The sequence below is a fragment of the Suillus fuscotomentosus genome, assembly GCF_016647785.1.
Source record: "Suillus fuscotomentosus strain FC203 chromosome Unknown F5891scaffold_28, whole genome shotgun sequence".
NCBI lineage: Eukaryota > Fungi > Basidiomycota > Agaricomycetes > Boletales > Suillaceae > Suillus > Suillus fuscotomentosus.
In genome coordinates, this window is record NW_024539540.1 from 269,171 (window position 1) to 291,802 (window position 22,632).

The window sequence follows — 22,632 nt, forward strand, 5'->3', positions numbered from 1 at the left end:
GACTGCAAGCACTGGCACGCAAGACAACGACAAAATTCTGGGACATGAGGAGGCCAAGGGGAGATAACCTAGTAGTCGGAGTCCAATACAAGGTAGTAAGCCGTAATGGGCAGGCACTACTGAAGTTCACCTTCTCCAAATATTGCTATGGCCTATATCCCAGGCTAGCTTCGATACAAGACCCGACATGATCCACAAGACTTCGCACGAACCTTTTCAGGACGGAATGGACATGTACAGTGAGAGTAACAACTTTGCATGCAGCACGTCGAACTCATCTCCTCGGCAGGTTAACTTCGGTCGACAATATTCATAGGCCAGGTGTTCATTTCCGCCGCAGTACAACCGCACTGTATGCCTACTAATGGCATCAATACTCCCTCACTGTGACTCGGACTGATTGACATGATGCAAACACGTTTCATGAATATTCCATATCGATCATCGCTTCCATGCTTTACCGGCACAGGTAGCATGATGCTTATCCATCGATATTCCATATAGACTTGAACACCTCTATATGCGAGTCGGTTTTAACATCCTCTCATCATCCAAGATTCTCATTCACACTATCCAACGACACGGCGTGGTCCCGTACTTATTCTAATACCTTCATTTTGTAGCCTCACCTTCCAACCGATCCAACAGGTTAAACCATTCCAAACATGGAAGCCACAACACTATCAGTATCAAGTACCTCTCCTGCCGTGAACGCCTTCCAACTTGTATTCCACATCGATGTCTTCCTTCTCGCACTTGCCGGTGTGTTTGCCCTGTTCGCGCTCCCTCGTGCTGTTGCACGCTTCTCCCGCGCTGCAGAATGGCGCCAGGGACATATCCTCCGTGCCATCCCACTCGAGCGTCGAGCGCCAAGGCCCCCTATACGCTCTGTACAATCCCCTTCAGCCGGCCCCTCCACAGCTGACAACCTTACGTCGGAGGAATCACACACCTTGCATTCCGAAGCGCATCTCATTCGACACCCAGCGGCAAAGAAAGAAGGCTGGTCACTCCCACCCCATGTTTGTGCATGGTCCTCGCGCGTCCCAACTTTCGCCAATATCCTGAGGTACAGACTGGACGCTGGCTTCTCTGTTGGTCAGGCACTGATCCTGGTGATCTATTCTGCGGCTCTGGTTTATGCTGGGTTCCTAAAGTCAAACCCATTTGCCGATCCGCTGCGTACTGGATTCGTAGCGATGTCCCAGATTCCTGTTGTATATTTGTTGGCGACAAAAAATAATATATTGGGTATATTTCTTGGTCTCGGGTATGAGAAGGTCAGTGATTGTAATCTCTCGGGTTAACTCTTACGGACTCTCCACAGCTCAACTACATCCATAGGTTTGCGGGGACGCTCCTCGTGATTGCATCTAACGTGCATTCGATTGGTTACAGTGAGTTTGAGAAGGTCGTAATCGTTCAGCGCTGATGTCCGGTGGTCGCCCTTATTCTAGTTTATCAATGGACGATCGATCATACATTTTCTAAAAACATTCGCATGTCACCACATATATGGGCCTTTGTTGCGCTCGTCGCTGTAGATCTTATATACCTATTTTCGATCCCATTCTTCAGACGACGGGCATACAATTTGTTCTACTACTCGCATGTCGTATTATTCGTCCTCTTTCTCCCAGCTGTAAGCCCAAATTGTGTCCATGCCATTGCCAGTTTCTAACAATGCATATCCAGATTCATGCTCATCAACCTGGCGTCTGGCCGTACGTCATTGCAGCCGCCGGTATCATCAGCCTCGACTACCTCATCCGACTGATGAAAACACGCGTGTTTAACGCACGCATACGTCCTATTCCAGATCTCATGCTCACACGTATCGAGGTTCCCCAGCTCAATGCTGGCTGGAGGGCAGGACAACACGTACGCCTTCGTGTGCTTTCCTCCGCCATGGGATGGATCGGTTGGGCAGAGAGTCACCCATTTACCATTGCTACCGCTACGAAGACACCTGAAGGCATGGTGTTATTATGTAAGAAGACCGGCGGGTGGACGGGGAGATTGTACGATATGGCAAAAGCTGCGGGGTACGGATCAGATGAAGGTGCATATGGGAGGACGGTGCAAGTTATGATTGAAGGACCATACGGTAAGTGGCAACAGGTGTTTTTAATGGTTGTTTATTGTCGTGTAGGTGGACCAGGTCATTGCGTATTTGCGAGCTACTCCGCTGCGATATTCGTTGTTGGTGGAAGTGGGATTACCTTTGCTCTCTCAGCTGTACAGGACATCCTACAAGTAAGTCAAATTGAGCATTTTTAACTTCCTGTCTCAACCTCTGCTGCTAGAGAGATTCAGAAGGTGCCAGTCGAGTAAAAATCATAGAAGTCATCTGGAGTGTTCAAGATTCTGGTCCGTATTGTTACCATATTGACTGAGCGTTCCTCATACCCATTAGCCTCCCTCAATCCGCTTGTCCCTCAACTAACGGCGCTTATCCAACAAAGCATCTACACGCCACTCAAAATATCTGTCCACTACACACGCACATCCGAGAAACCCGCGGGGAAGGATTTCCTCCCACCAGGGCTTACGCTCACCGCAGGACGTCCAAGGATCGCCAAAGTCCTCGACGCAGTGATGTCACGTGCGGTATCTTACGGTTCTAATGTCAAGGCCAGCTTGGACATCACAGGTGTCGTGGTTGGCGTGTGCGGCCCAACGGGTATGGGTGATGATGTCGCGCACGTGATTTCTCAAGTAGATGGTGGAAGACGCTGGGCCGTTGGTGGGATTGAGATGCACGAGGAGTAAGCGTTCGCTTAATCTCGGTGCATTATCATCTGATGATCTTCAAATATAGGGTGTTCGGGTGGTAGTAGGCTCAACGGCTTTTCTGCGGCGTTCCTCGAAGATGGGGTGAGGGGAATAACGTATTTAATCACCGACTCCCACCGCAGTGTAATTTTATCTCAGTGAGACAAAATTCATATCAAGCGACACAACGTTCTCCGTTCGTACCTGCAAGCTCATTATGTAACGGAGATTTATTTTTATCTAATTTGAGCGTGTATAGATCACGATTTCGTACATACTTACATAGTTGATTGATTTGGCTTGGGGTTGGGGTGGGGTGGAACACCGATCAACGGCAAACTGAAGAATTAATTGCGTCCAGTGCTACCGAGCACTCACGGCAACTCTATCACAACTCTAGTTCAAGGTTGTGATCCGTGCCAAATCGGTTCGCTACCATGCTTGAATTCAACTTTCTTTACGTCTGGACGGTGGCAACCCACTTTTGTCATTGTCTGCTTGTAGGGAGCGGCGTTTGGTAAACGCGACTGATGCTTAGCAGAAACGTATATGCCACGTGCTCATTGACGAAGGAAGACGGGTGCAACACGTCAAGCTCAAGATAAATGAATTTTATGACCGTGCGCGAGGATCCATTAAGCAATGAAAGTTCCAGGCCTGCTGAGACTACGTGACACATGACCAGTAGATTCCATCAATATATCTGATGGTCTAGGTAAAAGCATTATAATGCTGACTATTAGGCAGAAGCCGGAGATGTGTCAATTAAGATCCTCTACAAAGAAACAGATGAGCTCGCGGGTACACCAGAAGATAGCACGCACTTACATGGGGGTGAAAACGCGAAAGCTGGTGCAAAAGAAAGCATGATAGACACGAATAAGGATTAGAGCAGTTAGTAGTCGGTTCCCAAGTTTTGGTTCTATTGAACTGCATTTCTGTTTTCACCAGACTGAGCGTCCCTCCTCTGCCCTACCCAACGCCACTTCCAGACCCAGAGTATATTCCTCCCCGTTCCGCTCAAACACCACCTCCTGGCTTGCTATTCCCTTGCCCTTCTCACACATGCCTTTTGTCACGCTAGCTTTCCCACTGATAGGCACTGGGGCATGAAGGTGCGCATAAGTGAGGTAAGACTCAGTCACTGCAATGGTTGGCGCTGCGGTAATGGGGGTGGTTGGTGGTGGCGCAACGTAAGCCTGCGACAGATCCTGATACTCCTCATCGGTTGACCTCGAAGAGAGAGATGGACTACGTGGGCGACGTGGGCACGTGGGTAAGGATACAGCACGAACTCGAGGAGTAAATGGCGGAGCTGTTACTAGCGGAGGCCGTGTAGGTGTAGTTTTTGTGGGCGATGTCAAGCACAGCGTTGAAAGAGGTTGGAATAAAAGTGCACAGGCATCGAGTGTTCCATTGTCGGACTCATCGTCGTTATCGTCATCATCATCGGTGTTATCTTCACCAATGGCAGCCTGATACGATGGGGGAGGCGTCCTTGGCCTAAACATAGGGAGTTCCTGCGAGGATTGAGAGCAAGGATACATGCTCGTAGTCCGCGCACGCGCATGAAAGGGAGAACAAAAGAATGGATCATCAGTCGCACTGACATCACCCTGGCTGATACCATATCTCTCGTCCGGAGTGACGCCTGAGTTAACTTCAGGTGAAGTCGGTGAAGTCGGCGACGTAGGGCTTTGCGGGAAGTCGATCTTGGAGGTTCTTCCTTCCTCGTCGTCGCCTTCCTCACGAACAGGAAGCAACTTGGTGGGACTTTCAAGGAATGAAACACGCAGGGGGCGCCTCAAAGCCGCTGTTTCTCCACCACGTTTCAGGTCAATATCTCCGTATTTGCTGTGACGACCAGTGTCTTTCTTAGCCACATCATCCGCGCTCCACACATACATGGCTAATGGTGACCGCCTGAGAGGTCTGCCCAACACAAGGCCAGTCGGAATAATTGGTCCATTCACCTTTGTCACAGGTGGTACGAGTCCAGGAGGTCGATAAGGGATATGCACAGCAGATGGGACCGAACCATCCCATACCCTCGTACCCGGGCTAGAACCCTGGACAGCGACCGAAAATAAGGTTGGCGCAGAAGCCGCAGTGACTTTGATGCCTGCACTCCATGCACGCCTGCGTGCCCTAATTTCAAGTTGCCCCTCAGATTCAGGGTCCATCAATTCACACCCAAAAGAGTTTTGTGACCATAACAAGCCCCAATGCTCCTCGCGTGCACGAGTACGCACATAAGTTAGAGCACTTCGAATTCGTGAAAGTAAGGCGACACGAGTGGAAATAAGTTCCTCCGCGTTCGGAATGGACATGCGCTTGGGCAGACGAGACGGCGATGAAGGGAAATGCGTGGATAACTGCTGTGGATGCATCGCCGATCGGCAGTTCCATGGCGCCGCGGTAGTGGGCTTGGCACATACGTGCGGCACAGCAGAAGGATCTCCGGGGCTTGGACGAAGAGGTCGAGTTTTTGGACGGGAAGAAGTAGTTTTTGAGACGACCGTCGGAATGGCGTCAAAATGACTGCGCTGCTGAAAGCATGAACCGTTCTCAGATAATCTTGGTAATGTAGCTGGGAGCGGCAGAGGTAGCATTTCACCGTCCTCGGGGGTACGCAAAGATGTTTGGCTTTCATCTGACTCATCTTCCTCGGTGGCATCGGACGGCATAGCAGCAAATGTCATGTCAGCATAATAGTCGCCACCCTCGTGATCACTTCCAAAATCCTCGTCGAAATTGAGCTGTCCGTTGTCGAAGGTGAACTCCGCTCCTAGGCGCAGGGCGCCAAAATTATTGAAAGCGACATGGTCATCATCATCCCACACATCACCAAAAACATCAGTTCCAAAGCCGAAGCTCTCCCGTAAGAGGCTGCCATTCTCCACGCTGAACTCAAAAGCATACGCTTCCAGTTCATCGCATGTACTTGGGTTACGGACATGGCGAATTGCACCGCATTCGTGTGCTACGAACTTTTCAGAAATACAGCATTCTAGAATGGAATCAACCAAACCTTGTGGGTGACGAGGATATACGACGCAATCATCATTTTCGCCCTCGACTTCATCAAGAAATGGCGAAGGTACACGCCATTGTCCTTGCGTCTCTTCAGAGACGCGCTCACCAAAGTCAAGAGCGAGTCTCCCTTCACTTTGTGTCCTTCCATGTCTGCGAGTCGCACCGCGCCCAGGCTGCCAGGATTTCTCGATTTCCCTCAGCTCGGTGCGAGCACTGGTGGCCATACCACGGAGTACCCATTCAGTGTACCCTGCATAATGGTTGTGAGCCGAAAGCGCGCAAACAACATGTCGTCTCCAAACATCTATAAGTGTAGCGCGTGCACGACGACGGAGAATTGGCGGATCTGTTGATGGTGGGAAAGCGGAGTTACAGGGGGAGACTGGAGATTGCGGGATGGGAGAAAATGATGTATTGCGGGGTGTAATAGGGGGGATTGGCGGAAGGGGAGAGGGAGACGAGGGGTAGGGTGTGGTAGGTGATGGAGGAGGGGCCGGGGGCGGAGACAAAGAACGTGGTACTAACGAGCTGAAGAGCAGCCCAAAACAAGTCAGTATAGAGAAAGCACAAGGAACACGACAATACGTACGAGATCAAAGAAAACAGCAGGGAGCGCTGCTTCTTATGCCTGCTCAATTTCGGAGACTTCGGGGGGGCGCTAGGGATATCCTGCGAACTGACCGCATTGCTGCAGATACTAGTGGAGGTGGCGTATTCGAAGCTGTCTCGACGAGATTCCTGTTCGGTGCACGTTTTAACGTCGTCAAGGACGCCCTGAAGCATCTGCATGCAGTGCGAGTTCATAGGCAGCTTTTCAATGCGCCCATCAACGAAGTTCACGACGACCTCCTTGGTTGGTAGATCGAACATGACTTCAGTTATCCGGGCGACCAGACCAACTGAACGGTCGAACATATGGATGTTCTGGGGAGGTTCGAGGCGCAACACCGAGGTCAGATGGTGTAACTGGTTTGACCACGCAGGGGGAGTAGGCAAATTAGGAAAGTTGATCGGAAAAGAGACGTTGTAGAGAACAGTGCCATGTGATACGGAGGGGACGAGACGGATGAGCATAATGACAATTAACTGGGTGAGATATTGTAAAATCTAGTGAAACTGGTATGTTCTTCGTCGTAGTCCACATCCAAGTATGCAAGAAAGCAAGAACGGGACGATCCGTTGGTTTTCTGGACTGTACGTGAGTTTACGTTAAGACTAATTTGTGGCAGGCTACTATATCACGAACTCGGGTACGGACAGGAAGTTCGGGACCGTAACCGCTTCTGAGCCAGCCGATGTTCATGAACGCAAGATGTAGTAGCATCGTGACACTGAGCGAGCCTGAGCATGGTGAATAAAGCTTATGTTGGTCAGATGCTGGCAAGTTCAAACTTGATGGGAGTGAAGATTCGTGTCTGCATATCATGCACTCATGTCCTTGTCCTTGAATTGCGTGACAGTCACACGCATATGCATGCCCATTTAAGATTCCGAGACATGCATCATAATGGAAAGTATTATTAATTATTACTTGGACGGTAGCCTGAACCAAACGCATGGTCGCCCCTCTATTGTAGCCCCTTTTGTTTCGACCTGTACTAACAGACGCATTAGATCAGTACAACGTTTGGAAGATTCTCTGGGCACGACTTGCAAGTGTGCTGATCTTGGCTTGCGACGTGCGTTGTTCGCGTGAAGATTATTCCCACACTGTTCTCCCTAGACCTTACCTTTTACTTAGATTGCTCCGGTAGTCTTGGTACTATCAGTCAAGTAGTGCCCCAAAAACCCCGTAATGATCCCATATCGTGTGCACTATGGTGCATCGGTAGATTCAGAGTCCGTGTCATTGGTCAAGACATGATAGGACATAGCCTACCAAAATTTGCGCAAGTCAAACACGTCTGAAGCTGTGGGTTCCTCTGACTGTTCAAACATTACTGATTAATGACCAATGTTAATGAAGGTCTGACTTGTCCAGCCAACGGCACACAGGTATCGAGGCACCTGGTAACTAAATGGCATCAATATGAGAATCACTATGCAGACCGGTGAATTGACGTACAACTTGATCAATATGGAGCGGGGCTTGTTGAGGACAGAGTACTAGTGTGAAATGCTAACTCTTCGGAGTCGAATCCAGCTAGGGCTACTTACCTGCAGTGATTGGTTTACCTCGCTTGTAAGCGGCGGGGATCCGAGATGAAAACCTCGTGTTCCTGCCTAGCATAGCCAGTGCCAGCAGAGGTTCTTACCCAGCCTTAAGCTTAAAACTTGACTCGGGTCGAGTAAGGAGTTCGACGAAAGAACAGGTTACAGGGACAAAGAGAGACGTTGTCCAGGAACGCGGTGCAGTCGAAGTGCACAGCTCTGCGGCAATTTGGTAGAGTAATACCTGTGCTTCGAATTCGACATAGAAGGTCAGCGAAGCGCCCACTCGTATTTCAAACGGTATATATTTGCCTGGTACCCTTCGACCTTTGATAATTCCAGGCAGCGAGCCTACTGCTTCGTCCCTCGCCGTGACCATCCCTCACCGACTTATTGACATTTTTCGAGTCCTGACGCGACAGCATGGGGAATAACGTGAGCCAGCAGGCAGAAAAGCGCAAATCGAGACGTGCGCAAACCCTCACTCCGCCTCAAAAGCCCTCGCAACGGTTCTCGACTTCTACGTTGGCAGCGTCAGTGGGATTGAGCAAGCGTCCGCAACAGCAAACTTCTTCGGTCGCATCATCGCCCCCACCGACCATTGTTGCTGTGCCGGAGCCAGAGCCACAACTGGAACCAGAACAAGTCAGCAAGCCGCCCACGCCGCCGCCGCCACCCCCAGAAAAGGAAAGCATACCGGAGTCTGTCATTGAGGTGAGATTTGATTTGGTCTGCTCTACAGCTGCGTCTAAATCTCATCTTCTCCCAATTCTTCCATCTGCCCCTTGTTCGTTTCATCTGACCACAAGAATCAGGACTCTTACGCTCAGGGAGCAATTATGCCGCCTCAATCTGCTACCGTTCCTTGTCAGGTATGTGATTGAATTCTGCCGCCCACAGTTATCATCCAGAAAGGAGGGGATAGTTTGTTCCTCATCGCATGCATTATCGTTCTTCTTGCTTTTCTCGTTCTGACATCATCTGCCTGCTTGGTGCAGTACCGCACTGGTCGCACGCTTGGAAGCGGCACATATGCTATCGTGAAGGAGGCCATACACATCAAGACAGGCAAATACTATGCTTGCAAAGTCATTAACAAGAAACTCATGGAAGGGAGGGAGCACATGGTGAGCATGGATACACTATCCCGCTTTGTATCGTTTAGCTGCGCTGCCGCTGCGGGCGCATCCTGCAATTGAACCTGTATTGTTTGATTATATCATGTTGTCAAGTAACGTTACAGCGCGTCAGTCATGGGAAAAACAAGCGCGCTGCGATGATATTGATAACGATCGCTGATCAGGGCACATTCTGTCCAATGATCTATCAGCCGCCAGATCCAAAATTTTGCAGGCCCACAACCACTTTCCCTCTTTTTTTGCGATATAACATCGGACCAACAGTGCTGATTACGTTTTACTTCAGGTCCGCAATGAGATCGCTGTATTGAAGAGGATATCGAGTGGTCACCCGAATATTGTGACACTGCATGACTACTTCGAGGTCCGTGCACAGCGAACACGCTCTTGTACAGCATGTTGACCAAATGCTCCATTTATATTTTTAGACATCACACAACCTCTACCTTTGCTTCGATCTTTGCACTGGTGGCGAACTCTTCGATAGCATATGTGCTAGGGGACAATACACTGAGGCGTAAGTATCCCCTACTTCCCATTTCACACATCACCAATTCCACACGCAAGTGACGCGGCTGGGCTCGTCCGCACCATATTTCAGGCAGTTAAATATATCCATGAGTGTGGGATCGTGCATCGTGACCTCAAGCCGGAGAACTTACTCTTCCGGTCGAAGCCTGAGAAGACTTCGGAAATCATGATAGCAGACTTCGGTCTTAGTCGAGTCATGGCGGAGAACAAGTTGAGCATGTTGACGGAAGTTTGTGGCACACCTGGGGTGAGTTCGAGTTGTTCGGCTCCCGCACGTGGATTAAAACGCTTTGGTAGTACATGGCGCCCGAGATCTTCAAAAAGAGTGCGACAATGTGATTCTACGACATTCACCATTATCCTAACACTGTTTCTAGCGGGTCATGGAAAACCTGTCGACGTCTGGGCCATGGGCGTAATCACGTATTTCCTGCTTGCTGGTGCGCATATATGACACGCTTGTAATGATTTTAGCGCTGAAAGCTTGGGATAGGTTACACCCCTTTCGATCGTGACACTCAACGACAAGAGATGGAAGCCATCATCGCCGGAGATTATAAGTTTGAGCCTGGTCTGTTCCTTCTATGGTTTGCCATTCGAGCCACCTCATACGTCTACAGATGAGTATTGGTCCCTTGTCTCTGACACTGCGCGGACGTTTGTTGCTACTTGCTTGACTGTCGATCCCGACGAACGTCCGACTGCAGCACAGATGCTTGAGCACGAGTGGCTCACATCTGAGGTACCTCACTTCGTCGAGAACGAGACGGGTGAGCCAAGAGACTTGTTGCCACATGTCAGGAAGGCGTTCGATGCAAAGAGGACATGTGTGTCTCATTTTCCCCTTCCACTCGTGAAATTACTGAGCAATGTAACTTGCAGTCCGAAAAGCCGTGCTGGGTATGATGGCGATGAGGCGCATGACATCGCTCGTCAATCACCTGTCACCAGAGGCGCAGAAGCTGAACGATGATTTGTACCATTTCAAGCAAGAGTCTGAAAAGGAAATGCTCGAGGATATAAATGTCGTTCACCATCACAACGCCGACGAAGAACGATCGCTCAAGTCTCAGGACGATATATCTATTGCAAAGGGTCCAAATGGGAAGGCGGCGGAGGGTATCGATGTTAGTGAGAAGCTCGCTGCTGTGAGCCTGGCTGCGAAGTCAGGTGACAACCCTAAGAGCATTTGACCACGAACGCTAGCCTTGATATTGACTACAAGGATGGAATTACTATGTTGATATACGTAGAGTTAAGACGATGCACGCTCCTTCGTTGATCTCTCTATCATGTACTTGTTATTGATACCTGACATCGCACACATTAATCACTATTTTTTCTGGAAATACTCTTAGGCTCGAGGAGTGGGGTCTTGCCGGAAGATGTATGCCACATGACAGTCATATTTGATATTTGAGAACCTTGTACATTGTAGAATGCTCGTGCAGTAATTGGTGGCTAAGTAGAACTATTTGGACTGTGCACTGCATATAAGCTGATCCTGTACATGGCTGCAGTCACGTCCGTTGTGCATTTTGTCAATATTTGAACTACTTGTCGCGACTGCAGGGCTGTACCATGCAGAATTTTGTCCGATGCGCGCCGTGTAATATATAGGAGCTTCCTATCGACAATCTATGATGCAGCACTACCCATATGTACTGGAAAACGCTGTGTTCGACATTGCTGGGCATTGTATCTAGGAATTCCAAGTACAGAGCGTAGGTCGTATGAATGTCTCATGTAAGACACAAATGTTCCTCGGTGTCAGTACACGTATCAATTGTTCTAAGCAATATAGAACCACCCTTTCTTGCGCTTTTTCCCCAGCCCTGCTGGTAAAAATGTCTTTAGTGATCAGGAAGAAGCAGGGTCGTTATATTAGCTGCTTCTGCATACGAGTCGACCGCCCCCAATTGTGATGTCAACGAATCGTATGCAGGGCAAAGGTCTCCCCAGGCAGCTAGGAAACAATCGCGATGAGTCGTGTAGGACCAAATCCCATGTAATACTCACTCGGTAATCCCTTCAGGTGCATCTGAGTTTCAGAGGGACTCTCAGCCATAACGATCGCGAAGCCACTAGAGTAGTGAGTCTCGTAGTAACGAAGTTCGGCCCAGAAGACTCACGCATTGAGGTGCCAGTCTATGTGACTGCCGGAGGGTGAGCAGGAATTATGAAAAATGGGCTGGGATGCTCACCAGTGCAAAAACCAAGGTCCGGAATTATCTGTAACCCATCGAATAACCATTTTTTCACCTGCAGCACCGCTAGAGACAACATCCCTGCGCACAGGATTCAAATAGTTGAAGTCACTGGCACCACCTGAATGTACGACATCAAACGGGTGCTAGATGTCTGTCAGAATGTTTCAACACCAAGAAGACCGAATGCAAACCCCGTGCAAGTGGATCGGGTGCTAAATTCCATCAGACACTATGCAATTACGGGATAGTAGATATTGCTTACTGGTGCGCCGAAGCCGTTTGTAGTCATAGTCAGTTCCACGACTTGATTAGCCTCCAGCACAATAACACTTCCTATGGGCATCAAATCGGTGGCATCTTGTGCACCACTAAGAATTTGCAGGAGTACTGGCACAATGGGAGGTTCGTAGACGGCACCGTTGATAAAAAACAGTCCACCGATGTTGTCGACGACCAAGTTCAAGTTGATGTCCGCCTTGCCATACTCAGGAATTCCAGCTGCACCAGGATTGATGAGGGGATGAAGGTTCGTCTCGAGCATCGGCATGGTGCTGTCTGTGTAGTCTGTGGCTGGATCTGCAGCTGGTGCACCTATGTATCGCAGGATGGCGCAGTTAAGGCCACCGTCAAACGTGGACCCAGTGGTACTTGGAAGCGCGCGAAGCCAATAGTTGTTCACGGGCTTATCAGTTGTGAGGATGACAGAGTACCGTTGTCCGGCGAAAATCCGGAGCGAGTCGACTAAGAGTGGCTCAGTAAGTATACCATCTGTTTCAATCACAGTGAGGTTGTGTCCGTCGATAGAGAATTTGAATGAAGGCTCGCAGGACATCCCAATGAGTCGCAGCCTGTATCTCTTTCCATACTCGACGTTGACAACGGCAAGTTCGGATTCTGGCCCGCCAACATATCTACCAAGCCCATTAATCAACGTTGAATCCGGGCTGACGCCAATTATGTAACGTAGAATTGTGGACACGATATGATACCTGTGGAAAGATGACGAGAAGGCAACTAGAAATGAATTTTAGGATTTACCAGTCGGCAATGCTAATAATTGTGGTCTCTAGCAATGATTTAAGCTAAATACTATGATTATATGTTCATTCACTTACCATCATCGACGTCATACAAATAAGACAGGGGATCATCGGGATCATAAATTACCAAAGGGCCACGGAGACCATCACTGGATATGAGGATCTCAGAAACATCTTGTCAGAAAAGTTTGAGTCGACAAACCATTGCTGTGTGGAATAATGGCTATGGTACCAGTAAGTGCCAGCCTGATTCGGGGCATCAAAGGCGTGAAGGAATGAGTAGTTTGGGGGAATGGGACACTGTGTGACGAATGAAACACCATCTGCATAGTTCGTTCCGTTCTGGAAAAGCCCATGCCAATGCTGCAATATCATTTAACTACCAAAAAAAATTACAGGTAGATTTGGTCACTCACAACACTGATGCTTGTGAGCATAAAGCTATCATTTAGCTTATTCACCACGTTTATGGCGAAGTGGTCTCCCTATATGCGAAACTTTAGAAACACATAAAGGATGCAGGTGAAATTGATACCTTGTTAGCTTTGATCAGAGGACCGGGAAATGTTCCTCCGGCAAGTGTCGTTCTGGTAAATCACAACATCGTCCAAAGAACATAAATAATTGTGGGTGCACTTACGAACGTGAAAATCCATCTGGCGCAATAACTTTATTTGAGATAGTTAAGTCAGTAGAAGGTCTCAGCGACCGAGAAGTGAGGAGATATGAGTGTGATGGGGAGGAAATGGACGCTACGGCAGCATACGTCGCCAGGGATGATGTAAATGCATTCAGAATAAAAAAATACATACCGCAATGCAGTTGTTGTGCTTGCAACAAAACAGAGCGACAGATGCGAAGGAGGCCAAGTACAAGGTACTGGGCGACCATGTACATTAGTGTCGGAAACGAAGAGGGAGTCGCTAAGTTACCGTGAAGATGCTGGGTCATTCATATCATGTTGCCAAGATCGTATCTTCGTCAAAGGTCGTCGAAGGTCATCATAATCTCCGTGCTACCAATGCGGTCGAAACAGACCTACCTGAGATCCACATATACATGCAGGGGAGAAACATTATGCGAGATTTGAATGATTGATAACGGTTTGCCATCCGCTCTTCTGATGGACCAGAATATATAAATTGCATTGATCAAATGAAGTAGGCATGTGGCATTTTGAAAGCCTGCAAAGAGGTGATACATGGCTTGAAGTCGTTGGCTCCGACGTTACACTAGTGGACAAGACTCACCAGTCAATTGCAAATACCTGCGTCAGATTCAAGGCAGTCTACTGCGGAAGAGGATAACTACCAGGCGACCCCTGTGGCCTTGTGGGTCCGAGGCCAGTCCTCGGATGCATGGTTGCCCATAGTCGTCAATGGATTGCACAGCAATATTCACAGCCAATTATTGAATTCTACAGTCTGACGGACAAAACATTGTTGCTATAATAAGATTTTTGATCAATGGCAGGTAGCGCGAATAAGCAAGCCTTCACCTAGCCTCACCTCGAGCCTCAAGTTTAAGCACCTTCGCGCACTTCGGCGTTGTTCTCTCGAACTGATTGGCTTCCAAAAGCAAAGTGTTTGTATCACTACTAGGTTCAATAGCCGGTCCCTCCCACCCTGCTCAGGGAGAAGTGCGCGCTTCGTAAATATCAGATTGGCGCTGCTCATTCCATACACGCCAACGAAGCTTCTGTGTGCGGTGTGCTCATCCTCGAGTAGCAGTACTGTATCATGGTAGGCTCGTAGTCTAATCATGTCTAGACTCATATCAGTGCCAGACTTTATTAGATCCACAGCGTACATGCGCACCAGGTCTCCCGACTTCCACTTCCGATCAATTTCTCATTGCCTTGGCTACTAGTCTCTCCTGTATATGCTAATTATACACGGACAAGATCCTATGTGTTGTCGACCACGGGAAGTCGGGGAAGTGTGGCTGGTAACTGCTACCACTGGTACAGCCAGAAGCCTTCTATTTTGATACACGTACTCTTCCCTCAGTGGTGTGCAAATGGTGCTGCCAGAGATATGCCGACGCATAATGTTAGAAACAGTAGAATTGCCATGAGCGAGTTGGCGTAAGTGTCACCGTAATCAAGTGAAAGTGCTTCCATCATGATTGTCAACGGCGACTGGCACTCGTAGACAAGGTGTTTAGGGCAAGCCGGAACCTCCGAGTCCAGCTCAATATCAGCTCCAACTCGGAGGACCGTTTTGACAATGAGAAACTGTACAGCCCGTGTATGCAAGGAAACTCGCAGATCATATCGTACGCGTAGCTACCAGTCAGCACGCCGGGGACAAAACGTGTAAGGCAGATAAAGACGAGTCTTGAAGTCTCGACAAAAACGCTTATGATAATAGGGCTATTCCAAATTTGTCATATTTTTTCTTTCTTCATATAGGACTCCAGACGAGGCGACAAGCACACAACACTAGTACTCTCAAGAAATACAGTCGAGGCAATGGATTTAATACAGAATTGAAACGAGCATGCAGCGTTGTCAATTTTCGATGAGTCACGGTGCCCTAAACCCGCCTAAACCCATGGATGAAATGTCTTGACTCTTCCGAGTGTATTTTTGGAACTTATCCGAGGACCAGCGTCCTGCTGCCTGCATCAGCGCAGGCACGACACCAGCTGCAGCTAGAGCGATATATGCGCCTCCCATAAAATGTCCCGAAATGTCGTCATAGTTCAGATGTTGCGAGAGCATCCACTACAAGCGTGAGATTGTCGAGGGAGAGGCTATGAAGCGTTTTCCAATTTTCTACTATATTGCAACTTTGGCCCAATGATAGGTACTACTTTGACAAGGCAGCAAATGAAAATTGGCACAACGATTCCGCATATATATTATATCAATAAAAAACGTCGCCTCTATGGTACTGACGATAGCTAACTGCGTAATCATACACGATGGAAGTATTACCGATCTCATGCGCGAGAGGGTGAGAAATATCATAAATCCTAAACAATTCGATGGCAGACGATATGAAAGATGATCTATTTATGCGCCCTCTGTCATGAGGTGAGGCTTTCCCGTGGAAATTGCGAGGGACGTGAGGAGCACTTCCCATGCTGTATCGAGGGCACACCAGAGCCGCTCGTCGGCGATGCCCAGTGCAACCGTATTGCGCCACGTGCTGTGCACTTTGGTAATGTGACGCAGCAGAGCGCTCACCGTAAATGTATCGGCAATTTTCTGAGCGAACTGTCTGAGAAGAGGCATGACAGTGGTAGGATCATCGAGGTAGAGCTGGGGTGGGGTGGGTAGTGGCATAAGTGACCCAAGAAGGTGGTCGATACGCTTCGTATATAGGAATGTGGAGAGCTGAGGGAAGACCTCAGGGGCAGGGATGCACAAAGGAACCACTGGCACTTTGATCTCCTGGCCTGCGCACTCTGCGATTGCTGGTGTTGGAGTGGGTAGAACAGGGAGGTTCGCGCAGTGGATAGCAAAAACGAGATTGTGTGCAGGAAACAACGTGACGCGACGACGGCGTGCAGGGGCCGGCTGGCGGGATGAGAAGACCGCGAACATGTGGGTGGGCACGTCAGACGAAACATCGTTGACAATTATCGAAAGTTCCCGCGGGAGGACATTGGAAGCAGGTTCAGCTTTGATCCCTGCAAGGACACGGAGCATGCTGAAAACGGATTCGTCAGATGATCGATCGACTACCAGATGAATCTCGACTTACTCGGGCCCGAGGCATTCTAGTCCATCGCGAATGTAATCAATATGGGTGTGAACAAGTTCAGGTGCCACGGCCTGAAGTGTGGACACCGGGATCTCAGTGGGCTTGGGTCGAGCGAGGAGTCTGGGGAGAGAGATGATCTTAGACACTGTTGTCCAGTCCCCCATCTCGACATCGCGAGAAATAGTGGGGACATCCATCCGCACTGGAGCAAGAGGGCTTTTGGACGGAGTTTGCTCCTTGCGCTTCTTGGCATGCTCAAGTGCATGCCTAAGGTAATGAGCTCCGCCTGAAACGAGAGCTCGGCGACGACGAGAGGCCCCCTGGATACCGGTGCGAACTTTGGATGGTTTCGCAGTAAGGCGTGTAGCGGGAGGAGTGTTCTCCGAGTCGATGTGACGAACATAGTTAGCCGTTTGCGAGACCATTGTGATGTGATAAAGGCGGAAGAACTGAAAATAGCGGCTTAAATGGCAAGGAAGCTTGAAGTGCTTCGGGAGATTGAATGCAAGTAGATGACGGACGCGTTTGTCGAGGGGAACTTGACTGAGGATTCCATGACAGGAGGGGGACCTTTATAAACCTGCAAGGGAACAAGAAGGGACGAAGTAATTCGAGTGGATCGTGACGTGACGTTGCAAAAGCAATCCATCAAGTCACGCTCGAAATTTCCTTCTAAGCAGATTGCTAGCAAAATTTTAGCTGCTTTTGGAAATTGTTTGGGACCCATATGCGCAAACATGGACCTACTACAGAAGCATCGAGAAAGCAATCCACCGATTGCATACACTCATTGTCCGTAACCGGCATATTCCCAATTGTCTCTAGTTGAAAGGCTTCAATTAGCTGTTGTTGCCACATCGCCACAGGTGTATCCACATCTTCGCGATTGCAATCCGCCGCAGTTTGATGCTCCATTGTCCCTGAAAAACTGTAGCCGAGAACATCCAAGAACCCTTTGATTAACTAGGCCTTCATGTGCGATCGAAACAGTTATGAAGGCGTTGCTGTCCCGTCTCGGTGAGAAACGGTATTGTCACCGGTCCACGTGACAATTGGATTAGATAAGCCTGAATTGATGAGTGTCTCGCCAAGAGTTGCAGGCTTGCAGCTTGAGCCTGAGAGTATGTGATGAGAGGCTGGTGAACCTTAAGCCCAGTCGAATAACAAGTCGAGACTGAATTCTGTTGGAACGCGTTAGTCCATATAAAGACTCACCGTCGACAACGTCACAGTCAGCGACTCAGCGTTGTGTATTAAAATGACAAAAAGGTACTGCAGTGCTACGAAGTTGGCGACCTTGCCACTAATATCGTAGTAGAGGGTTTCATATGGTAAAAAGATCGCAGTTGCTACCAATGCAAGGCCATTGGAAGGGAAGCACGCGGGTTTTGGCCGGATCGTGGATCACAAAATGCGACTGTGATCCGCTCGAAATCTGTCTGCTACCATTAGTCTCCAGGCCGCGAAAAAATCAGGCCGTACAAGGAAAAAAGAGTAATAGTTGCCTGAATGTGAGAACGTGTTTATGTACCGCCACCGGGAGAGCAGGCGGCAGGTGGCAGGTGGCCAATGATAGGCAGTTCACCTGGCACGATTAAGGGCATGCCCTACTACCATTCGTGCATGAACAAGCCAAGTGGACTCCTGGTACCTTCCATTAATTGAGGCAGGAAGGGGGTCGCCGTCGACGGCGGCAATGGTGATGTTTGGCCATTCTGACCTTGGTCTCTGGAGGTGCCGTGTTCACTAGTCGTGGATGTTGTCTAAAAAACACCACGGCCGCGAGTTTGGTGGGCAACGGGTGGCGCAATAATTGCCCGTTGATGAGATCGCTGTCAATGGACGGCTGCTCTCGAGTACAGAGGATCGCCATTCCTGTGTACTGTTCCGAATAATGCTATGCGTTTGAGTAGGGAGTGGAGGTGCAAGTGAAAACATAGAACAAGTAAAGAGAGGTAGAAAGAGTGAAACACAATAAATCCATAGTTGAACGGTTCGTAAAAATAACTGCTACAATAATCTAATATATGGACTGAGACATCACCAACAACAAGCTGGGTGGCCCAGGACCGATGGTAACGAAACCACAACGCAGTGATACGCCTAGAACAAATCGTCGGCGTATACTTGGTGCGTGTATACGCGTATGAAGAGTTAAAAACTGAACTTCATAATATTGTAACTTGTTAGACCTATGCCTCCTTCTGGATTTTTTTTTTGCGGGAAGCAAAAATTTAACGTTATAACAAACGATGGCAAATTTAAAGGACCGAGACAAGTTGAAACCTTTATATTTAACAATTAATTACTCACCCACTTTACTAAGCTATATACTTAGAGTGCCCTCCAGATCACCAGCGTCAAGGGAATCGCAACGATGAATATTGTGGTCCACTGAGGGGACTCATACAGTTGCTTCCCGAGTCATATTGCATCCTGTTATATCCTAGCATTGATGGCTCACTTCAAGTAGGGAGATTGCCACAAGCATTTTTCAATTTGCATCAGACACACTGTAGTGCCCTTCTCCGACTAGAAAGAGTCGATTCGGAAAAGTCGACATTCAGAAGTCTAAGTCGAGGGGGCACCCAAGACACTAAGGCCGCAGCTCGTAGTCTCGTATACTCTGAAAGAATCGGAAGGGAACCAGTTCTAGCGCATTTTGGTTGGGTAAAGGGGCAGTGATATGTATTATGCATGAATGTCTGTATACACAAATTCATTCAAGTACCGGTCGGGAACAATATCGATATTGTATGTTAGTCACGTGATACAACGCGATCAGGTGACCCATTTTGAACAGGATTAATTTGTAGGCTCAACTTGGTTTATCAAATAGCTTTGACGATGGCAACAACCACCCGAATTCTCTTCAATAGCCCGGCTCTGAATTCCCTCAAACGCGACCAATTAGTCAAATTATGCAAGATTCATTGTATCAAAGCTAATGGAAAGAACAAGGATCTCGTCGAGCGTCTCCAGCTACACGCACAGACACTTCCGCCTGATGATCCGTTGAGCTATGCAGCTAGGGGCGATAAAAGTGAAGATGAACAAGATACTGCGAGAGAGGAAGGGGGCAGTTTGTCTGCACTGACGCGCCCGAGTGAACAATGGGAGATTGTCATGGACAGCATTGCAGAAGTTGATGAAGATGCTGCGAGTACACTCAAAAACAACCAGGCGCGTAATGCCACACAAGCAGGAGAGTTTGGAACAAACGGGGGCAAAGGTATCTAGCTGACTCTTTTTTCGGGTGCTATTAAAATGAAAACATCTAACGTGCTATTCAGCTTCAAGTGTTGGTTCCTCTCTCAAAGCCATAGCCACTTCTCTTGGACTGAAACGCGGGAATGAAACAACCACAACCGCTTCATCGAAATCTTCGCTCACTTCCACGCAAAGTGGCAAATCGCAGAGCACGGCTCCGACTGAGCCGGAGCCCGAAGTTCAGCCCGTGCCAGGACAGAACACTCTTGCAGGCCTCCCAGCACCAGACAATGCCCGTCTCAGTATATCTCAGGAGCCTGCAACGACTACAATCCGTCTAGTCGCCTCCAACATACCTAATAACTCGTTGTTCTCCCCGCCAAAGTTACATCCATTCAAGACGTCCTTTGATCTTGTGCCCCAAACGCCTGGCGGAGCAGAAGGTGGCAGTGTATGGCCCCTCTCTCCTGGAGGAGCCAAACGCGGGCGCATATACCCAGATGTCCCAACATTTTCTGCCTTTGAACCTGTAAATACTTCCGACATGGACATCGATGTCGATTTCTCCGGCACGCTTCAGTCATCCACGCCAGCACGTTCGAAATTCAATACAGGTGCTACCCCGAAGTCTGACGAAAAGCCATCTGATGTCCCAAAAGATTTATTCTCCCCAGCACCAAGGCTTACTCGTGCTCGGGAGGATGCGAACTCATTTCGCCCACAGCGCTCCCCAGAAAAGACAAGCGGCGAATTGGGAATACCCCGCTCTGAGCCTTTCATCTTTGGATCTCCTAACCCTCAGCACCGTCTTTCAAACGCGCAATTTCGAAGCGCGGCACAAAGCGTGCTGGACGACATGAACGCGCGCCTTAGATCGGAGGGTGTCGCAAGCGTAGACTTTGATGTTTTAAGACGTCAGCAACAGTCCATGTCAAGACACTCCATTACAGAGGACCTACAGCAGGAGAAGAAAGCTAGTTCTAGTCAGCTATTCGATAAAGCGCACCAAGCACAATTCGATAAGATGGACAGCATCACTAGTCACTATGCTGCGCGACGCGGACTGCTATCTAGTGCAGAAGCTGCACCTGTTTTGGGCAAGCGAAAGACTACCGCTGGGCCCGCCTCCATCACTGGGAAGACACGTAAGTCGAGCGTTGTGGTGAAGAAGGATCGCGTTCCTTCTACCTCAAGTGTAAGGTTACGCCCAGTTTCGAAGAAGGTCGTACCAGGAGGATTTGGCGACAATGATGACGATGATGACGGCGAAGAGGAGGATGAGCAAGAGAATGATAGGCGCAAATCTAAACGTTTTCGCATCGACCCTATTGAGGATACAGAGTTGGAAAGGGAAGAGACAAAGAAACTTAAGGAGCGTGAGGCCATTCGTCGGAAGCTGGATGCCAACAAAGCCAAGAGGCGAAGCAGCATGGGTAGGCCAAGTATAGGCAAGGGTGTCCGTAAGTTAGATCCTGACACTGTCCGAACAAATCATGGTTCGAATCAACTCTGCTGACTTTGATCTACAGAACCACCCAAGCAAACATCACGTTTCGGTTTCCTCTCTTCTGCAAAGAATATCGTCTCAAATGTTTGGAATCGCGGAACAACTGGGTCGAAACCAAACACCCTCGCCGCGAAGCCCGCACCCGTACTTCAGACAAAGACTCTAGCCTCATCTATGTCCTCCAAAGTAACCAAAGAGCCGCCAAAAGCACAGTCGATGTCCAAAAAACCTTCGATTATCCCTGGCTCTTCGGGAGTACCACCCGTCCCTAAAGAGTGTGTGCCATCAGTCAGTAATGGCAAACGCATGCCCTCCGGGAGTTCGCTTGCACCAGTAGCTGATTCAACGTCATCCCAGATGTCGAAGTCTCCAATTCAGTTCCCTGCTCCAGGGACGTCAAGTAGGATGAGCCATAGTAGGACTAACTCTGCTTCGTCCCTTGGTGTTGCTTCGCGAACAAATAACGCACACGTATCCTCCATGGGCTCGAAGACTTCTCTCACTGGTACATTAAGAGTTGCAACCATTGGCACGGTTCGAGCTCGCGTCTCTACCCTCACGGCACCAACTGCATCATCATTAGCCAAGACCAGCAGGCTGCCAGTGCCGTCGTTTTCCCCACTCCAGGTGAAAGACAAGGCCAGCGAGAAAGGAAAAGAACAGGAAAAGGATGCAATGGCACATGTGGTGAATTCCCCGATGGTCCCCCGAAGTCAGGGCCGGATATTCAGCCAGCCCTTGGCGCCGATCAGCCCTTCGTCGAAGCCTTCGGGGGCACCGCCTCGTATGTCCCTTGCAGCAGCAGCTGTTACGCTCGCCACCGCAAAGCCTCCAATTCCGCCGAAGCCGAAGGTTATGCCCGGACGGCGGCCACGTATATCTAGGGGAAAGGTGATTGCAAAGTTGGCTTCGCAACGAGAGGCCCAGCAGGCTGGCGCAAGTGCTATTCCGAGGCCACGTGTGGGTGCATCCAGCTCCCATGCGAGTGCCGGCATGCCAAGGATACGGTCTAGCATGGGCGCAAACGTCGGGCAGTCACATGGTGTGGCGAAAGTGGGTGGGGATGTGCTTATGAGCGCAAAGAAGCGCACGAGGAGGAGCGAGTATGCGAGGAGGCGGAGTCGTGTGGATGGGGAGAAGATGGACTTTTGAGGGGGTGAGCTGCTAGGTGTCTCTTTGTTTTTACTGTCTCTTTTTCTATGCATTTGTGGACTTTATCTTTCGAGTTATACAGTACTTCATCTTGTGTGTGCTAGTTTAATCATGCAGGAGCATGACATTGGCTAGAATATCAATGTGGGTTTCAAATACTAGCTATCC

The 22,632-nt window shown here is 49.1% G+C and overlaps 6 protein-coding genes across 6 annotated transcripts; 3 read left to right on the forward strand and 3 right to left on the reverse strand.

The window, feature by feature from the left end:
* Positions 1 to 656: 656 nt before the first annotated feature.
* F5891DRAFT_1227801 (uncharacterized protein) lies at positions 657 to 3,025 on the forward strand. The gene is made up of 7 exons (XM_041369529.1): positions 657 to 1,280; positions 1,328 to 1,397; positions 1,458 to 1,642; positions 1,696 to 2,107; positions 2,153 to 2,256; positions 2,307 to 2,370; positions 2,417 to 3,025. The coding sequence occupies exons 1-7, from the start codon at positions 666 to 668 to the stop codon at positions 2,770 to 2,772; spliced, it is 1,806 nt and encodes a 601-aa protein (XP_041225763.1). The 5' UTR covers positions 657 to 665; the 3' UTR covers positions 2,773 to 3,025.
* Positions 3,026 to 3,296: 271 nt separating this feature from the next.
* On the reverse strand, positions 3,297 to 7,080 carry F5891DRAFT_1034532 (uncharacterized protein). The gene is made up of 5 exons (XM_041361761.1): positions 7,058 to 7,080; positions 6,401 to 6,998; positions 5,807 to 6,339; positions 3,604 to 5,758; positions 3,297 to 3,550 (listed from the first exon to the last, which is right to left on the reverse strand). The coding sequence occupies exons 2-4, from the start codon at positions 6,883 to 6,885 to the stop codon at positions 3,720 to 3,722; spliced, it is 3,057 nt and encodes a 1,018-aa protein (XP_041225764.1). The 5' UTR covers positions 6,886 to 6,998; positions 7,058 to 7,080; the 3' UTR covers positions 3,297 to 3,550; positions 3,604 to 3,719.
* Positions 7,081 to 7,968: 888 nt separating this feature from the next.
* On the forward strand, positions 7,969 to 10,985 carry F5891DRAFT_1034555 (kinase-like domain-containing protein). The gene is made up of 11 exons (XM_041361762.1): positions 7,969 to 8,676; positions 8,772 to 8,834; positions 8,961 to 9,089; positions 9,388 to 9,465; positions 9,530 to 9,618; positions 9,669 to 9,879; positions 9,930 to 9,957; positions 10,010 to 10,072; positions 10,126 to 10,203; positions 10,253 to 10,459; positions 10,515 to 10,985. The coding sequence occupies exons 1-11, from the start codon at positions 8,386 to 8,388 to the stop codon at positions 10,823 to 10,825; spliced, it is 1,548 nt and encodes a 515-aa protein (XP_041225765.1). The 5' UTR covers positions 7,969 to 8,385; the 3' UTR covers positions 10,826 to 10,985.
* A 179-nt stretch (positions 10,986 to 11,164) lies between these two features.
* On the reverse strand, positions 11,165 to 13,947 carry F5891DRAFT_1034573 (laccase). Its single transcript, XM_041361763.1, has 14 exons — positions 13,925 to 13,947; positions 13,815 to 13,858; positions 13,523 to 13,761; positions 13,418 to 13,469; positions 13,299 to 13,367; positions 13,085 to 13,245; positions 12,958 to 13,031; positions 12,881 to 12,908; positions 12,105 to 12,831; positions 12,034 to 12,054; positions 11,837 to 11,985; positions 11,765 to 11,788; positions 11,652 to 11,716; positions 11,165 to 11,598 (listed from the first exon to the last, which is right to left on the reverse strand). Exons 3-14 carry the CDS (start codon positions 13,690 to 13,692, stop codon positions 11,486 to 11,488), a joined length of 1,653 nt encoding a protein of 550 aa, XP_041225766.1. The 5' UTR covers positions 13,693 to 13,761; positions 13,815 to 13,858; positions 13,925 to 13,947; the 3' UTR covers positions 11,165 to 11,485.
* A 1,954-nt stretch (positions 13,948 to 15,901) lies between these two features.
* Positions 15,902 to 16,759, reverse strand: F5891DRAFT_1128633 (uncharacterized protein; the record flags this gene model as incomplete). The annotated part of the gene is made up of 2 exons (XM_041364299.1): positions 15,902 to 16,541; positions 16,596 to 16,759. 2 exons carry the CDS (start codon positions 16,757 to 16,759, stop codon positions 15,902 to 15,904), a joined length of 804 nt encoding a protein of 267 aa, XP_041225767.1.
* A 2,658-nt stretch (positions 16,760 to 19,417) lies between these two features.
* Positions 19,418 to 22,625, forward strand: F5891DRAFT_1034592 (uncharacterized protein). The gene is made up of 4 exons (XM_041361764.1): positions 19,418 to 19,827; positions 19,889 to 21,265; positions 21,335 to 21,600; positions 21,670 to 22,625. Exons 1-4 carry the CDS (start codon positions 19,443 to 19,445, stop codon positions 22,462 to 22,464), a joined length of 2,823 nt encoding a protein of 940 aa, XP_041225768.1. The 5' UTR covers positions 19,418 to 19,442; the 3' UTR covers positions 22,465 to 22,625.
* Positions 22,626 to 22,632: the final 7 nt, after the last annotated feature.

Coding starts and splice junctions, on each gene's coding strand:
- F5891DRAFT_1227801 (XM_041369529.1), top strand. CDS start 666: ATGGAAGCCACAACACTATCAGTATCAAGTACCTCTCCTGCCGTGAAC. Junction 1,398..1,457: donor CGTGCATTCGATTGGTTACA/GTGAGTTTGAGA, acceptor CCCTTATTCTAG/TTTATCAATGGACGATCGAT. Junction 2,257..2,306: donor CTGTACAGGACATCCTACAA/GTAAGTCAAATT, acceptor CTCTGCTGCTAG/AGAGATTCAGAAGGTGCCAG.
- F5891DRAFT_1034532 (XM_041361761.1), bottom strand. CDS start 6,885: ATGCTCATCCGTCTCGTCCCCTCCGTATCACATGGCACTGTTCTCTAC. Junction 6,340..6,400: donor CTGCTGTTTTCTTTGATCTC/GTACGTATTGTC, acceptor GCTGCTCTTCAG/CTCGTTAGTACCACGTTCTT. Junction 5,759..5,806: donor ATATCCTCGTCACCCACAAG/GTTTGGTTGATT, acceptor AAAAGTTCGTAG/CACACGAATGCGGTGCAATT.
- F5891DRAFT_1034555 (XM_041361762.1), top strand. CDS start 8,386: ATGGGGAATAACGTGAGCCAGCAGGCAGAAAAGCGCAAATCGAGACGT. Junction 8,835..8,960: donor CTGCTACCGTTCCTTGTCAG/GTATGTGATTGA, acceptor TGCTTGGTGCAG/TACCGCACTGGTCGCACGCT. Junction 9,090..9,387: donor TGGAAGGGAGGGAGCACATG/GTGAGCATGGAT, acceptor GTTTTACTTCAG/GTCCGCAATGAGATCGCTGT.
- F5891DRAFT_1034573 (XM_041361763.1), bottom strand. CDS start 13,692: ATGTATTTTTTTATTCTGAATGCATTTACATCATCCCTGGCGACGTAT. Junction 12,832..12,880: donor ATTATTAGCATTGCCGACTG/GTAAATCCTAAA, acceptor ATCTTTCCACAG/GTATCATATCGTGTCCACAA. Junction 11,789..11,836: donor GGACCTTGGTTTTTGCACTG/GTGAGCATCCCA, acceptor ACCCTCCGGCAG/TCACATAGACTGGCACCTCA.
- F5891DRAFT_1034592 (XM_041361764.1), top strand. CDS start 19,443: ATGGCAACAACCACCCGAATTCTCTTCAATAGCCCGGCTCTGAATTCC. Junction 19,828..19,888: donor TGGAACAAACGGGGGCAAAG/GTATCTAGCTGA, acceptor CGTGCTATTCAG/CTTCAAGTGTTGGTTCCTCT. Junction 21,266..21,334: donor AAGTATAGGCAAGGGTGTCC/GTAAGTTAGATC, acceptor TTTGATCTACAG/AACCACCCAAGCAAACATCA.